Here is a 17,507-nt window from a genome sequence, read left to right as displayed (position 1 = left end):
TCTACTGGTTTCCAAGCCTCACGCTGGCCTTGTGTTTTTAACTGTTTAGAATGACTCTTTTTTCAGATCCTAGTTTTGTAATGTCCTTTCCAACTGTCACTGTTTCCATCATGTGAATATACTCTAGACAGTTTAGTCAATCTGTTCTTGAATATTCAGGAGGTTTCTGGTTTTCTTCACTGAAGACATATCTGTAGATGATTTTTGCATATTCCCCAGACGAAGCCCTAGAAAGTCTCTGTGATGTTGTGAAGGCTAAAATAACCTGCTAAAATGTATCAGTAAAAAAAAATCCCTGCTTCCTGTTTGCCCCGTGAAACCCCTGCATATGGCGGGATGGAAGTGAGGAGGTCACAGTGTCGCATCTCCCTTGGAGAGTCTGTCCCAGGCTCACCCCTCCCTGTAGGGACAATGGAACTGAGAGGCAGAAGAGGTGTGTGCCCCTGGGCACCCAGACAAGCACTGACCAGAACATCACTACAGGCCACGGCAGCGGCAGCACTTAGGAGGCAGAGGCAGGAAGACTGTGAATTCAGGCCCAGCCTGGGCCACACACGGAGCTTTTATATGTATTATGGAAATCAGTGTTATGGTTCCTCAGCAGACAGAAATGAAAACACCAGCATTACCCAGGTATGCTACCCCTGGATGAAGGAATCTGAGCACACAGCAGAAATACGTGTGCATCCTTCTGAGCTGTGCTGTCCACAATAGCCCTTGTAGGCGCCCATCAACAGCCAGAAGACAAAAGGTGGTGTGTGAATGCAGCGGAGTTCTAGTCAGCCATGAGGAAGAATGAAATTGTTCCCTTTGTAGGAAGATGGGTGAAGCTGGAGATAATTGCTCAATAGGGGAAACTTGGGAAGATAAACACTGCACACGTTTCTCATATGTGCAACCTAGATTTGCACATACATGTGGTGCAGGTGTGTGACATGATAGTAATGGGGGATGATGTGGAGAATGCTCTGGGACACACCTAGTGTGAGGAGAAAACTCTCTCCCGGAAGTTGTACTCTGACACACACACACACACACACTCTCTCATTCACTCTCACACATAAAACAGTAAATAAGTTGATAAATGAATTAAAAATCAACAATAATAAATTCATGCATTACCAGATCATATGACAATACTATAAAAATAGTTCATTAAAATTAAATACACAGATGCCGGGTGGTGGTGGCGCACACCTTTAATCCCAGCACTCAGGAGGCAGAGGCAGGAGGATCTCTGTGAGTTCGAGGCCAGTCTGGTCTACAAAGCTACACAGAGAAACCCTGTCTCGAAAAAACAACAACAACAAAAAAGTACACAGGAAAAGAAAGAAAATTAAATAGTCTGAGATACAGCTAACAAAATAATTTTAAAAGAAAGCTACGTAATAAAATATGCACTTTCTTTTGTAGATATGTATGGTTACCAGTGAAGTATTGCCAGCATTTATCATGATTTCAGAGTCACAATGAACACAGTATTTCAATATCTCTGTACCAGCCATGGTGATATGACAATGTGTGTGGTTTGGTTGGTTACCAAGTCACAGGGACCATTGCTGTCATTTATTAATCTCAGGAATAAGTTAGGGGAGATGAAGATGGAGTTGGTTTCCATGCATGTCCACAATGACCCCGGTCTCTGTTGGCACTCTGGGTGCAAAACCATCCCTGGAGTTCATCTGGGAGTGAGGCCTTCGGCCAGGGGAGCCCAGCACAGGACAGTAGACAAGGGTCACAGAATGTGACTGCAGAAGAGTTCACACAAGGCTGGCGGATGCCCATTGCCCATTAGCTACATAGACTGTGAAAGCCAAGGTGCTTGGCTCCATGTGCTTCCTGCCACCCAGGGTGTTGTCGCTGAAACAAAGGAGGCCAGATGGTGACAGCAGAGATGACAGATACCCTGCCACAGGGAAGCCAATGCCACTCAGCTGTGGGTCATTTCATAGCCCTCCCTGTAAAAGTGTCCTAGGTGGACTGGAGCAGACCGAGGGAGGTGGCGAGTGTTGGGTGATGCCTTCCCCGAGTGGCAGGAGCCAGTGGAACAGCCTGGCAGCAGCTCCTTGCAGACTCACCAGGCCCATGGGTCCAGGGAGGCTCACGGGTGTTCAGGGAAACATGAGGAGTGTTCAGGGAGGCTCACGGGGTGTTCAGGGAGACATGAGGGGTGTTCAGGGAGACTCACAGGGTGTTGTGGGAGACTCAGTCACTGCTAACCCAGCCTTGCTCTCTGGGGTCATGGAGACATGCAGAGGTCAGTGCTCCAGATGTGCTCCTTGGCTCCATCAGAGGGTCTTAGGGACAAGGATTTCCTGAGAATTGCTGGATGACACTGTACTCTCCTCTTTCTACATGAAAAAAAATAATATATGCTCCATTTGAGGACCTGCGGGCACAGAAAATAAGCCAGACCTTACTAATAATGTCTAAATCCAAAGACAGTACTTCAGTGAACAAAACTTGTCATAACTATGTCTAGATTTAATTTTGTCATGTACATCGTGCATACTGACGTCCCCCTTGACAATGACATCAACAGTCTGGAGAAATGGCTTCGTGGTTAAGAGCACTTCCTGTTCTTCCAAAGGGCCCGAGTTAGGTTCCCAGCACCCAAACTGGGTGACTCACAACTGCCTGTAATTCCAGCTCCCAGGAACCTCTTCTGGTCCTCAAATTCACACACATATAAATAAAGGAGTTAAAAAGAATAGAAAGGGTGTTTTAAAGAATACATCAAGGGGTTGGGGTGCAGCTCAGCGGTAGAACACTTGCCTCGTCACCCTGAGAGCCCAGTTCCAGCCCCAAGGCTGCAGGATAGAAGACAAGAGTTACATCAAGAACATCACACCATGAGCTTAAGCTAACTTACAAAACGCTTTCTTGAGCCAACAGGTAAACTCCCCAGCCATGAATCCCCAGGAGCGCCTGAAGCCAGTTTGCCAGCAGGACCAGCCACAGCTTCTCTCCAAGAAAAGGTCAGGAAAGAACCATGAACTGAGTCGGGGGTCCAGGAAAGGCTCCCGTGGTCTGGGAGGATGGACTGCCTTTGCTGTTTAATTAGTTGTAGGCCCCAGGCTTGTAGCCTTAGAGTCCATTTAGTGCACACCCCTCAGACCCTCACTCTGACGGCCAAGTCAGTGCACCCAATCACCATGTAAGGAAGGAAACTGGCCAACTGTGTGAGCCCTAGTCCTGCCACCTGAGGAGGAAGAAGGGGTTGGTGTGAGCAGGAGGGGCATGGTTAACATCCCTTGTCCTAGAGAAGATTCAGAAGATACATGGGTAAGCTGCGGATGCCTCCCACGTGGGTGCATGAGTTGCAAATGCCTATACCACCAGCTCCAACAGAGCTCCTGTCCTCTGGTTCATTCTCTGTGGCGGAAAAATCCAATGGTGACTGCATGTCTCTGCACACCATGCTCTGGTCTCTCACTAGTCAACGAACACGGTGGCAGTCTCTGATTGGCACCTCCTGCCACCTACCCCTGCTAGGCCAGAGGAGGGGACAGCATGAGTGAGGCATCCATCTCTGCCACCCGGGGCCATCAAACCTTTGGGTTGAAGGACACCAAGATCCTGTGTCAGGAGTCTGAAATGAAGCTTCTTAAAAAGATACCAGGAAGCAGGCGAGATGTCAGAGGTTAAGAGCACTGGCTGTTCTTAGAGACGACCCAGGTTTGGTTCCCAGCACCCACACGGTGGCTCACAGCCATCTGGAGCTCTCGTCAAGGGCATCCGATGCCTTCTTTTGATCTCCAAGGGCAACACACATGCATGCAGCAAACTTTGATACATTCAGGCAAAACACTCATACAAAAAATGAAAACAAATAAATATATCTAACAATTAATAAGTGAAAGTAAGATGTCAGAGGCAGGCAGTATGGCTCAGTGGGTAAAGGCTCTGCAACAGAGCCTTATGACCCCTGATTTGAATCCACATGGTGGAAGGAGAGGACCACCTCCTGCAGGTTGTTCTCCGCCCCTCACATGCATGCATGCCGTGCACACACTCACACACAAATAAACGATAAAATAAAAAATGAAAGGGCTCTGTTAAGAAATGTGCTCAAACCAGAGGATGTTTGCCGAGCTCACACTGCCTAAGATACACGCAGGACACTTTGTGTGCAGCGATAAAAAAATGGATGGCACTGGGTGGTGGTGGCACACGCCTTTAATCCCAGCACTCGGGAGGCAGAGGCAGGCGGATCTCTATGAGTTCGAGACCAGCCTGGTCTACCGAGCGAGTTCCAGGACATGGTCCAAAACAATACAGAGAAACCCTGTCTCGAAAAAACCAAAAAAAAAAAAAAAACCCAAGAAGAAGGAGGAGGAGGAGGAGGAGGAGGAGGAGGAGGAGGAGGAGGAGGAGGAGGAGGAGGAGGAGGAGGAGGAGGAGGAGGAGGAGGAGGAGGAGGAGGAGGAGGAGGAGGAGGAGGAGGAGGAGGAGGAAGAAGAAGAAGAAGAAGAAGAAGAAGAAGAAGAAGAAGAAGAAGAAGAAGAAGAAGAAGAAGAAGAAGAATGGCCCAAGCAGCTTTAGAAAACAAAACAATGATCATCGGAGCTCCATAGTGAGGCCTGTCACATATACTAATGGTGGCACCCCAGAGCTAGGGAACCCCTTAGGAACTAGGGAGTCCTTTCCCTCCTCCAGACTTCACACGGTGCCCCCCTCTTGCCTGGATTGCATGAGGGAACAGACCAGGCAGCTGGCCTCTACAGGAGCCTCTGTCTGCAGCTGTCTGCCTGGTGTGGTCACATCCTTCCGCCCCGCTGCTGACTCGGCCCTCAGCACCCTGGCATCCGTGAACTTGCCCTGGCCTCTGGAGAAAGACAGAGTGAGAAAGGGCTGTTTGAGAGCCAATGGCATATTCCTTCAGTTCACAATTGCTTCCAAACCGCCCTTGGCCTGCCGTGAGGGTGGCACCTGCAGGAGGAAACCCCTCCTTCCCTTCCCAAGGCTCGCTCCAACCACCCTAGAAGCTCTGAGACATGGCAGCCTTTCTCCCAAGAAGGATGTGCAGAGCCTGACACCTTCTGGCTGTCTCTGGTCCTGCAGCACCCCAAGTCAGACCCAGCACAGAGGAGCTCGTTCTCTTCCCTAGGGTTCCAGAGAGAAACTTTAGACAGCTAGGGAATGAGCGTGGGGTGTCAGTAGGGTTTGGGAACGACACTCTCTGGCTTCCCCTCCTGTTTATTTGGCTCATGGTCGGGAGCCTGTGGAGACAGCCCCATGGAAAGGGGACCGCCCTGTCTTCATGTCTGAGGTGGGACAGCAAAATGTTGGCTGTAGGCGCTAGCCAAACTCATCTGTGGGAAAGCAAGCTGTGGGCCTAAGCCAGAGCTCACCTGTCTGTCACCCTGGCCCGCCTCCCAGCCTGAGTGCCTCCAGCTATAAAATGAAGGTGTTCACTACGTGACTAAAGTCCCATTTGCCTCTGACACCACTCTTCACCGGACCATCCCAAGGTACAGAAGAGGCTCCGAAGTTCCCATAGGAGAGCGCACTGCAGGAATAAAGAGCAGCCTTCCTGTCCCCTCACAGGGGGAATGTGGGGCTCTTGCTGGGCAAGAAGCACACACCAGACGGTGACGCTAACTGGGCCTAAACACATCTGGTGAGCTGCCGGGTGTGAGTGCTCCCTCGGTGGGCATGCAGTGGTCACCATGAGTGTTGTCTGGCACTCCCCCGGAAACAGGGAAAGGACGTGTCCTAAATCCCGGGTGTGCTCCTAGTGGCTCTGGTCTCACCTGCCGAGTTACAGTTTCACCCAAGGAGGAGCCAGCGCCCACCCACACATGATGTGCGTTACTCTCTGAGGCTCTTTGAGAAGCCCGAAACCCCTTTTTTTATTAACATTAATTCCAGTTTCCCTCACTGCCCTCCTCCTGCTCCTCCCTCCCCCGTTTGCTCCTCAGAGAGCAAACTCCCGTGGGGAGTCAACCAACTCTGTCCCATCGCCACACTGAGGCAGGACCAAGGCCCTACCCCGTGTCTAGGCTGAGCCCATAGGATATGGGCTCCAAAAAGCCAGTTCATGACTAGGGATAGATCCTGGTCCCACTGCCAGTGGCCCTACAAACTGCCCAAGCCACCCACTGCCACCTGCACTCAGGGAGTCTAGTTAGGTCCTAAGCAGGTCCCCCAACTGTCAGTCTAGACTCAGTGAGCTCCCACTAGCTCAGGTCAGCTAGTTGCTGTGGTTTTCCCCATCCTGGACCCTCTGCTCCTCCCTCCCTTTGAGTGGACTCAGGGAGCTCGGTCCGGTGGAGAGTTGTGGATCGCTGCGTGTGGAGAAGCCCACCCCTCTTACCCTCCAGTGGCAGGCCTTTCTTTCACACATCTGCTAACGCTGCCTCATAGCCTGGTTAGTCCTGAAGTTCTTTTCTGAGTCTGTGTCCCTGAAGGTCTAACGCCCCGGGCCGCTGAGGGTGCCAGCATGGGGCTGTGCCTCTGTCCCTCACTGCTGGCAAAGGGGCACAGTGTCACAGAGCGCTGCCTGATGGCCTGGCTGTAGACACTGTCCACAAATGACACTTGTGGCCATTGCAGCCATTGTGTGCTGTCCTCTTCTCTGGGCCAGCAGTGAAAATCATGGGGGGCTGGGGGGTCAGACTGTCGTCCAGTCTCTCAGGTTGCTGTTACAGATGCCAGCATCCCAGTGGCTCGTTGGGTGGGTGGGTTGGTTGGCGGCTGGCTTTTCTGGTATCGGAGCGTACCCAGCATCTTGGGTGTGCCAGGTAAGCCTTCAGCTGCGGTAACATGGTCCACACGCATTTGTCCTTCTGTTTGTCACAGTGCTCAAGGCTGGGAAGTTGAAGATGTCGTTGGCAGTCTGGATGTCGGGTAAGGGCCATGCCCCTCCCACCGCGCCAGGGTCAGGAAGCACTCATGTGTCTTTTGGAAAATTGCTAATCCCTGTCTCAGGATCGTGCCTCGTGACCTCATCACCGCCCAAAGGGGCTGTGTGCACCACGCTAGGGCCTGTGGATTCTGTAGCACAGAGATGTAGCACATCTTGCTGGCGGCTCCCTTCCTAGTGTGTAGACACCTCCTTTCTGTGGTGTACAGACAGTGTTCTAGTCTGTCTGCCTCTCACAAGGGCACTGATTCCATTATGAGGGCTGGACCCACAAGGGGCTCATCTGCCCAGTCACCTCCCCAAGGCCCACCTCCTGATGTCATCATTCTGGGAATTGTGACCGTGGAGGGGACGCACACCCCGAGTCTCTCCTAGGCACTTCCCCATGTCTTCTTGCTTCTGTTGGTTTGGTTTTGCAGTGATGGGAATTCCAGAAGAATCCTCCCCTCCCCGTGTCCCAGTCAGCACAGCCAAGGACCCAGTGGCTCCGGGACCCAGCTGCAAGACAGGTGTGTAGGTCTCCCCTAATACTGTGACAGTCCCTACAGGGGGCACGGGGAGCCATAGGGTCTGTGTCCCCAGCCACCTGAGGGCCTCTTGTCCAATTCCTGTAGGCAGAACCTGGGACTGACCCCTGCCCAGGTACCGGGAAGTCCCCCAGACCTTCTCTTGCATTCTCACTCTCAAAGCTGGGGGCATTTTCTCCAGCACCAAGCTCCCCCTTCCCATCCCCTGGTATACATATAAGATGCACCAGGTAAGTTGGCACACACTTTAGTCCCAGCATTTGGGGGACAGAGGAAGGTGAATCTCTGAGTTTGAGGCCAGCCTGGTCTGCCAGAGCCCTTTGCCCCAAGAGAGCTAACCCGCCTCCCCAGAAGGCTGGGGCCCTGATCAGGGTAACTTGTGACCGTCTCCCTTCTTATCCTCTCATCCCAGACTAACTTACTCAAACTAACTTCTCCGTTGTCACTCAACATAGATTTGACATCTTGATGATGTCTTCCCTTTACCCACACACTACTTGTCCCCAAGACGAAGACTGCTATTCTCTCTTTCAGATCACAACCATATTTAGCCAAAGTGCTACTATTAATAAGCTACATTTCCCAGCACCCTTTGCAGCCACGAGGCCAATGAAATTTGTAAGCAGAAGAGTTGTGTGAAATTTCCAAAAGCTCTCCTGTTAAAGGGAGGGGTCCTGGCCCCTTCCCCTTCCTTCCCCGGCTTAGAGAACCCCTGGTTCTGCCTGTCTCATGCCTCGTGCTGTGTTCCTGTAGGAAGGTGGATGGGGCGCAGCGGGGACAGGAAGTAGTTAGAGCAAAGACCACAAGGCTGGAAGGAGTCAGTTCATTGGAGTAGCAGGAAGAAACCAGCCAGAGCACAGGGGACCCAGGAAGCCATGGGGCGGGGTCAGAGCCCTGGGGACCCAGGAAGCCATGGGGCGGGGTTTGAACTCTACTCGGGAGTGATATGAAGGGGGAATCATGGCCAATGAAAGACTTGTGAGGCCTTCACATAGAGGAAGGAGAAAGCTGGGGGTCAGACGAAAACCACGTGACCAAAACCAGAAAAGCAGGCTCAGTGGGTGAAGGCACATGCTGCACACTTGTGATGGCCTGAGTTTGGTCCCCAGAATTCATGGTAGGAGAGAACTGTCTGCCTCAAGTTATCCTCTGACTACACACGCAAACACACGCAAACACACGCACACACACGCACACACATGCAAACACACACAGACACACGCAAACACACGCAAACACACACACAGAGACACACACAGAGACACGTATACACACACACACAGAGACAGACACACAGAGACACGTGTACACATGCACACAGAGACAGACACACAGAGACACGTATACACATGCACACAGAGACACACACACAGAGACACGTATACACATGCACACAGAGACACACACACAGAGACACGTATACACACACACACAGAGACAGACACACAGAGACACGTATACACATGCACACAGAGACAGACACACAGAGACACGTATACACACACACACAGAGACAGACACACAGAGACAGACACACAGAGACACGTATACACATGCACACAGAGACACACACAGAGACACGTATACACACACACACAGAGACAGACACACAGAGACACGTATACACATGCACACAGAGACAGACACACAGAGACACGTATACACACACACACAGAGACAGACACACAGAGACAGACACACAGAGACACGTATACACATGCACACAGAGACACACACAGAGACACGTATACACACACACACAGAGACCACAGGCAAAGACATACACACAGAGAGACAGGCACATGTTTAAATGTTTAAAAGTCAAAATTAAGCAAAGTAGGAAATCACTGTGGAGAGGCATCATCCAGCTATGGCGTGTAGTGACTTGTGACATGTGTTTATCTTCAGTGTCCCCGAAAGGCCAATGTCATCCATCCCTCTCACTGGGGACAGCCAGACCGATTCTGACATCCTGGCATTCATCAAGGCCAGACAGAGCGTTCTGCAGAAGAAATGTAAGTCCACAGCGCCTGGACCGCCTCCAAGGCCCAGCTGTCCCTATTCTTGTGTCCCGTGCTTGGGGGCGGGGGGCTGGAGCAAGCAGGAAGCTGCAAGGGAAGGAGGCATCTCCTGGGCCTGCAGGCCTGCAGCCACAGCGTGGCCTCAGTCGCCTCCTGTGAGCTGGCCCTGCTTCTCCAAGCCCCAGGGGCAGCTGTGTGGGTGGCGGGCCAGGGCACTCCTGCTGCACCTGGACAGCCTCCTTCCCATTCCAGACGCTGGCTTTGTTCTCTGTCCCCTGTAGACATCCCGCTCCTCCTGCCCAACCTTCTCTAAACAGGAAGGGGCTGAGGGCAGTGTGGTAACTCATTGAAGCCCTGGCTAGAAACTTTCCTCTCCTTGGCACACAGCTCTTGCCAAGGAGCTGCGGATGTAAACACCACTTGAAGACCCAGGGCTGGGGACACTGTGTCAGTCATGAAGGAAATACCTGTCCCGCAGCAGGAGAGCGGAAGGCCTTTCCTGACTGGCCTGCTCGCTTGGCAGCTAACCATCTTTAACATGGACAAGCCTTTTTCATTCCCAGACATCCACAGGAACAAGGCCAGACCCCCTACCCTACACTTGGGTTTAGTCTTAGCCTCATTCCAGTATTCCAAATATTTAACATTGTCTTGGCTTGTCAAAAGCTGCCACCCTCCTTGGTGATATGTCCGTCTGGCCATGTTCCATGGCTGTAATGAAATGTTGAAGGCTGGGGTAACATGGTAAACAAGAGTGGTCACATGATCCCGTGAAGCCCCTCTGCTCTACTCAGAACCTCACGGCGATGGGGGTAAGAGGGAGGGCCACACGGTGGGACCGGAACCCAGCAAGGGATGCAGGGCTCGGGGTTCTTTTCTTTTTCTTTCTTTCTTTTTTTTTTTTTTAGTTTGTTTTTGTTTTTCTGTAACTTTGGAGTCTGTCCTGGAACTTAACTCTGTAGACCAGGCTGGCCTTGAACTCACAGAGATTCGCTTGTCTCTGCCTCCCGAGTGCTGGGATTAAAGGCGGGCAAAACCTCAGGCGTCTGCTGTTACCTGAGGACCTCCCAATAGACCTCACCTCCTACTGGTCCCACCTTCCAGTCTCACCACATGGAGAACCAAGCCTGGTGAGCACCCTCAAACCACAGACAACATAAAAGGAGAAGGCCCTGGATCTATGGCTAACACCTTGCCCTGGTGGATGCTGCACTCTCTCAGCTTCCCTGCTGCCTGTCTGTGGCTGAGAAGGAATCAGTTTGCACGTGGATGGAGCCCTGGAGCTGACGGAAACTGTCAGCCTCACACCAAACAACCAGACTGTCGCTGGATGCCCACTGTGTGAGCTCCAGGAGCAGCAGCATGGGTCCCCCATGCAGCAGTGGTGGACAGGAGCCATTTTATGTATTTTATGTTAGTCAGGCATGTGTGGGAGGAGGAAGACAGCGAAAGAGAGACACAGGGCAGCCATGCGGGCGGGAGGGGGGAGCTGGGACAGCTGCAGAAAGGCGGGAGGCCAGGAGGAGGCTGTGCTGCTGAGCGGAGGCTGAAGATGAGCTTGCCGTGGACAGGACTTTGCTGTGGAAAGAAGCCCACAGTGTGATAGAAGAGGAGTGTGTCTGTCACCTTCCTGTTGATGTGACAAAGCACTGAGTAAGATGACTTTAAGGAAAAGGAGTCCTCTCTGGGCCCATGGTGTCAGAACTGCCAGTCTGTGGTGACAGGAAGGACAGAGAGGAAGGACTCACAGAATGGAGCCAGAGTGAGCAGAAGGGTACAAGGCTTTCTCCGTTTTCCCTAACACCTAACACTGAATAGAGCCACCTCCAGTCAGGGCAGGAGCCACCTCCAGTCAGGGCAGGATCCACCTCCAGTCAGGGCAGGATCCACCTCCAGTCAGGGCAGTTCTTCCCTCCTTGTTAATCCCCTCAGAAACTGTCACACACCAAGAAATGTGATTTACTGACTTCTTAGGCACTTTTCAATCCAATCAAGTTGACCGTTAAAATTAACTGCCACAGGGGGACCAGTTAAGTGAGAGGCAATAATGTACGGTAGACATAAGATGGGCAAGAAAGGCCCTTACCAGCCCTCCCCAAATAGCCTGCAGAAGTCAACCATCATTCCTCCCCTCAAGAGCCTACAAGTGAGGCAGTGCTTCTACGTTACGTTGCAGCCACTTTTGTAATAAGACAAATGTCATCAGCTCTCAGGGAAGAAGAGATGGAAGCCCAAGGTTGGTGTCAGAGTGGTGTTTCCTGCTGGCACTGTCTCTGACATGCCAGAGAGCCACAAGAAGACTGGGCACTTTACTTCTGTTGTTTTGTTTTCGAGAAACGATTTCTCTGTGTAGCCCTGACTGTCGTAGACCTCACCTTGTAGGCCAGGCTGGCCTTGAACTCAGAGATCTGCCTCCCTAGTGTTGGGGTTAAAGGCGTGCACCCTACAGCCTGGCATGGGCACTTTGCTTAAGACATGCATCAGGGCTGGAGAGGTGGCCCCACAGGTAATGTTTGCTGCACAGACACAAGGACCCAAGTTTCATCTCCAGAACTGGTATGGACACACACACTCACGCCTCCAGTGCTGAGAAAGTGCAGACACACAGACCCCTGGGCTCTCTGGCCCGACAGCCTAGGCTAAATGAGTGTCCCATCCCTGAGGGAAACCCTGTATCAAAAGGCAAGGCGGGGCCGATGAGGAGGGTCAGCCCGTAAAGGTGTTTATGGCCAAACTTCCTGGCTTTGATCCCCAGTACCCACATGGTGGGTGGGGACAGCCAACCCACACAAGTGTCTTCTGAGCTCCACATGTGGGCCAGAGCACACACTCTAAAAATAGATGGATGGCATCTGAGTAACAACACCCAAGACTGAGATCCAGTCTCCATATGCACACATGTGCACACAGGCACACAACACACACACACACACACATACAGGCTAGTCAGCACTGCATTCTATGCTCTTGACACTTTAACGCACACAGTGGCAAGATCTGGACCCCAGAAGAGGAATCTGAGGCTTGCTACAGCTAAAGAGGCAAAGCCAAGAAGCTCTCTCCACTGAGCCACACTGTCTCGAAAGCCACAGCCAGCAAGGGCTGCTCTCTCTCTGTTGTACCTCTTGGCCTCAGGAAGAAAGGACCAGGATGGACTGAAGGGCAGAACTAACCCTTGCCCTGTCCCAGCTGGGAGTGTTTTTCTCCAAAGAGCCAGAAGCAATTCATCAAAACACACGCAAGTCCCACAATCCAGTTGTCATTCCCAAAGGAAAAAAACTTCCTGGATTCTTAGTGATCGTGCAGACTCAGGAGAAGCCATGAAGAGGGAAGACACGGGGGTCATTTCCCCCCAGGTCGGAGTCAAAGGGCCAGTAGGCTTAACCTGTCCAGACAGAGCAGATGGCCCAGGGCCCACTGCGTAGCCTTGTGTATGAAGCCCACTTATCAGGCCGGTTGTCAGGCAAACAGCAGCCAGGCCAGCACCCTCCCAGCCACAGCCAACAGCCTGCCCTGCCTGGGGCTCTCTGCTATTACTTTAGCATGCTGCCCCATTGCAGGGAGTTTGTGACTGCAGCAGGGGCAGGAACCCAGAGAGGCTTGCTGCTCTGAGCATGCACTGAGAGCCAGGATGAATGGGACTGATTTAGGGAACTATCAGCAACATGTTTAAATCCCTGCAGGGACACCTGCAGACAGGTATATGCCCGATAGGGGTGTTCATCATCCATGGAGTCAAATCCACGCTTACACTGCCAAGCATGGCTTGAACATCTGAGGAAATGAGGTTACCCCCTTTCTGCGGGCCCTTTTATAATCTTCCTTAACCCTCAAATTTGGAAGTTCCCCGGAGCGACCCCACAACCCCAAGTCCTCCTTCTCCAAGAGGTGCCAGGAAAATGCCCTATCAACAAACCTCAAGATTCTGCTTGAGAGTGCTTCCAGGGGTCAGAGTGAGAGGGAGGGAGGGAGGGAGGGAGGGAGGGAGGGAGGGAGGGAGGGAGGGAGGGAGGCAGGGAGGCAGGGAGGCAGGGAGGGAGGGAGGGAGGGAGGGAGGGAGGGAGGGAGGGAGAAAGGATTAGGAAGGACAGGACCTCTGATCAAACCATCTCTGCCATTTGTGGCCTTGGACATCATGCTATGACCCTCTGTATGTCACAGACAGTGACCACCCTTACCTGTCAGTGAGTCTCCTCAGAGATAAACTCTCTCATAACACACTGAGTACCAGAGTTGGCATCGGGGAAGGTGGCCTTGGTGATATGCTCCATCCAAGGGCATGCTGTCACCCCTGCTACTCCAGCTCCATTGCTTAACGGGGACCCGGTGTGTGCAACAGAAACGGCACCTGCATGGCTGTGTGGTAGCCTCCTGTGAGGAGCCGCGTCCCAGAGTGCTGTGGAGCATGGCTTCTTCATCCTCCTGGGCACAGCTGCGTGCTGACCCAGAGGAGTCAGGACCTTAGAGGAGTCGGGACCTTAGTTAGAGGAGTCAGGACCTTACTTAGAGGAGTCAGGACCTTAGAGGAGTCGGGACCTTAGTTAGAGGAGTCAGGACCTTAGAGGAGTCGGGACCTTAGAGGAGTCGGGACCTTAGTTAGAGGAGTCAGGACCTTAGAGGAGTCGGGACCTTAGTTAGAGGAGTCGGGACCTTAGTTAGAGGAATCAGGACTTTAGAGGAGTCGGGACCTTAGTTAGAGGAGTCGGGACCTTAGTTAGAGGAGTCAGGACCTTAGAGGAGTCGGGACCTTAGTTAGAGGAGTCAGGACCTTAGAGGAGGGAGCTGGCTCAGACTCCCTCCCGTCCTCTCCCAGGCTTCTCCTCATCCAGAGGAGACATCAGATCTAGGCCTGAGGTGGCCCCAGCTCTCAGCCACCTGTCCTTGGCCTGGAGAGACGACACTGGGAAGTTCAGCCCTGCCTGTGAACCAGCTTTCCCAGCCACCCACAGAGATTTCAGTCCCATGGGGTCTGTGGTGTGGCCTGTGGTGTCTAAAAGGCCTTGTGGCTGTTCTGGAGCTGGGTCAGGACAGGTGTGAGTACGGGGAAGGGAGCCTGTGAGGTGGCCCCTGCTGACCTGAGGCACCCAGCATCTGTGTGGTAAACGGGAAAGATAGTGGTCACAACAGTCCTTGTCCTGTACACATGCAACGGCATGTAGACACACACACTAAGTAAATCCAAAAATACTTTGAAAGGATATGTTGTGGGGGGGTCATCTCTGCTAAATTCCACAGTGTGACCTCACACACAGCGTTTTCCTCACACAGTGTGATCTCACACACAACTCTGACCTCACACAGCACTGGCCTCATACACAGCGCTGACTCACACAGTGTGGCCTCACACAGTGTGGCCTCACACACAGTGCTGGCCTCACACACAGTGCTGGCCTCACACGCAGTGCTGGCCTCACACAGTGTGGCCTCACACACAACTCTGACCTCACACACAGTGTGGCCACACACACAGTGTGACCTCACACACAGTGTGGCCTCACACACAGTGTGGCCTCACACACACTGTGACCTCACACACAGTGCTGACTCACACAGTGTGGCCTCACACACAACTCTGACCTCACACACAGTGCTGGCCTCACAGGCAGTGCTGGCCTCACACACAGTGTGGCCTCACACAGCGCTGGCCCTGCAGTACTGCGGGCAGGGACCATGCTGTCTTACTCCATTACTCCCCACATCCGGTGGGCACAGACAGAGCCCACTGTCCTCACTCCCAGTCGGCTGCAGCGTCTCCTTCACCATTCTCTCACCAACCTTACCTCAGCCTGCCTGCCCACTGAAATGTTTTAAAATGCTCTCCTCACTCCACCCGAGAGATCTCACAGTTCCCCCCTTGAACCTGCCTAATCTTTAATTATTTTTTAATTTAAATAAAAAGCAATCTTACTTTACATACCAATCCCAGGTCCCTCTCCCTCCCTTTTCCCCCCACCATCTCCCCATCCCATCCCCCATCTGCTCCTCAGAGAGGGTGAGGCCTCCCAGGGGGATCATCAAAGGCTGTCACATCATTTGGGGCAGGACCGAGGCCCTCCCCCGTGTATCTAGGCTGAGAGAGCATCCCTCCATAGGGAATGGGCTCCCAAAGCCCGTTCGTGAACTAAGGATAAATACTGGTTCCACCGCCAGCGGCACCTACCTTATTATCCAAACTTTAGGCAGATGAACTAGGAATATGCTCACACTTTTGTGTGCATGGCTGTAAATATCCTGTTCAAACACAGACTTAAAAGCTGTATGCCTACGGTGGATCCCAAGACTTATTTTAAAGTGTGTGTGTGTGCGTGCCTGCGTGTGTGTGTGTGTGTGTGTGTGTATGTGTGTGTGTGTGTGTGTGTGTGTGTGTGTGTGTGTGTGTGTGTGTGTGTAAGTAGAGGCACCCTTGGAAACCATGGGGTTGGAATGAGTGTGGGTCTGCTGAGGAATGGTTCCTTAGCAAAGAGCAAAGGAAGTTATTTCCTACAGGGTTCAGAGCTGGAATGTGGCCAGCCTCCCCACAGCACCTGTCATCCTGAGAGAGCCCCTACCCCAAGCTAATAGCACTGTCTTCTTTCAGGCCTGGGAAGCAACTGACTTTCTGATGGGAGCCCCACCCTGTTCTGCAGACAGAATGACTGATGTGAAGATGACGACCCTGACCCTCGCTAGTGACCTCAGATAGGACACAAAGCCACCCAGAGCAGATGGCAAATTTGGGACCAGAGGAGGAGAGCTGTGCTTCTGTGAGGACAGTGTCCGGGAGAGCACAGGATGGGTGGTCCTGACTGAGCTGCCAAGAAGCTGAGGCCAAGGCTGGGTTGCTGCTCACTGTCACGTTTATAAGAACCCCAGCGAGTGCAGGCCGGGTCATCCCAGGCGGTGCACCACAGGAGGGTAACAATCCAGGATCTATAACTGTCCGCCAGTCACCACCCGAGTCTACTCCCGGCTCAGAAGCCCAGGAATGGCTATGGCAGGCCAGGGAGGGCTTCAGAGCCCCAGATAAGACAGTCGAATGTAGGTACCTCAAGGGCCAGTGTCTCGACCCAGACGCTTCACCGTCACCCACTTGTCCTGCCCGCAGGGAGCTATGTATCCTTGCAGTCCGAGACTAGTGGGAAGCTCCCCAGAATTCTGCAGGCATCAGTACCTTGAGCCATCTCCCCTACCCCAAGCTGTGTGGGGTTCTGCAAAACTAAGGCCCAAACTCCCTGTCCCCACAGGGGGACCCAGTGATCCTGCCTCAGGGCCCTCCCATCCTTTCACAACCTGGCTCTGTGACTTGGACTAGGGGCATGAAGGGGAAGGAGCACAGTCAGCAGTGGCCCGTGTTGTGTTCCCAGCACAGCTACGGGGCAGGAATAGGCGCCCAGAAATGATGACAACTGAATAAAAATACCCTCTGCTCCTAGTGTGTCTGTCCCGTAAATCCAAGAACTCGTGGTCGTGAGGAGCGACAAGGCGATGACACAGTTGATGTTGTTGGGGTTTTCACTCCTCTTTAGGCATCTTGAAGCTAGGCAGGTCAGTAACATTCTTCTTCGTCACAACCTGGCTTATGTCATTAGAAGCCAGAAGCGTGGGGCGGGCCAGCCTTGCCCTTCCACGGCTGACTTCTTGGACTGCCACAGACTTTACGATGGAAAGTGTTGTGATGGCCAGAGCCTATTGTCTAGGTCCTCCCTGTGACCCTAGCACAGAGCCAGTTCTCATAAACAGTCCTCTGTGTATGAGCGGCAGAACAGGAACCCAAACCCACTTCTCAGGCTGGGGTCCCCCTTTCTACCTCTCTGTAGTTCAGCGATTTAGTCCCATGGGGTGGGGGCTGCTCCTTCCCAACCTACCCCACCCCTGGGAAAGCCTGGAGGATGGGGTAAGACCAAACAGGAGGTTCTTCAGGAGTCCACAGCATGGAAATACAGCACCACAGATGCACACTCAGGATCCTGGAGATATCATGGACCTTGCCCCTCGTGATTGGCATCAGAGACCCTGGAACACCTTGATGTGGTCCATCTTCTAGAACATGCTGAGGTCTATTGACTCTCACTCCCCACTGAGATGTTATCTGGATCCAAAGGCTTTATTAGC

The 17,507-nt window shown here is 52.7% G+C and overlaps 1 protein-coding gene across 1 annotated transcript in view; it reads left to right on the top strand.

Annotated features, from left to right (window-relative positions):
• The window catches only part of Kif6 (kinesin family member 6), a 290,945-nt gene extending 274,118 nt beyond the window's left edge, over positions 1-16,827 (top strand). The window contains exons 19-23 of the mRNA XM_040729501.1: positions 2,896-2,978; positions 6,805-6,852; positions 7,288-7,377; positions 9,304-9,410; positions 15,994-16,827. Coding sequence (XP_040585435.1) covers positions 2,896-2,978; positions 6,805-6,852; positions 7,288-7,377; positions 9,304-9,410; positions 15,994-16,010 — 345 coding nt within the window. The 3' untranslated portion in view covers positions 16,011-16,827. The remainder of the gene's footprint in view (positions 1-2,895; positions 2,979-6,804; positions 6,853-7,287; positions 7,378-9,303; positions 9,411-15,993) is intronic.
• The last annotated feature ends 680 nt before the right edge of the window (positions 16,828-17,507 follow it).

The sequence above is a fragment of the Mesocricetus auratus genome, unplaced genomic scaffold (assembly GCF_017639785.1).
Source record: "Mesocricetus auratus isolate SY011 unplaced genomic scaffold, BCM_Maur_2.0 Super-Scaffold_100021, whole genome shotgun sequence".
NCBI lineage: Eukaryota > Metazoa > Chordata > Mammalia > Rodentia > Cricetidae > Mesocricetus > Mesocricetus auratus.
The sequence above is the reverse complement of the archived record's forward strand: the minus strand, read 5'-3'. Positions and strand labels throughout refer to the sequence as shown.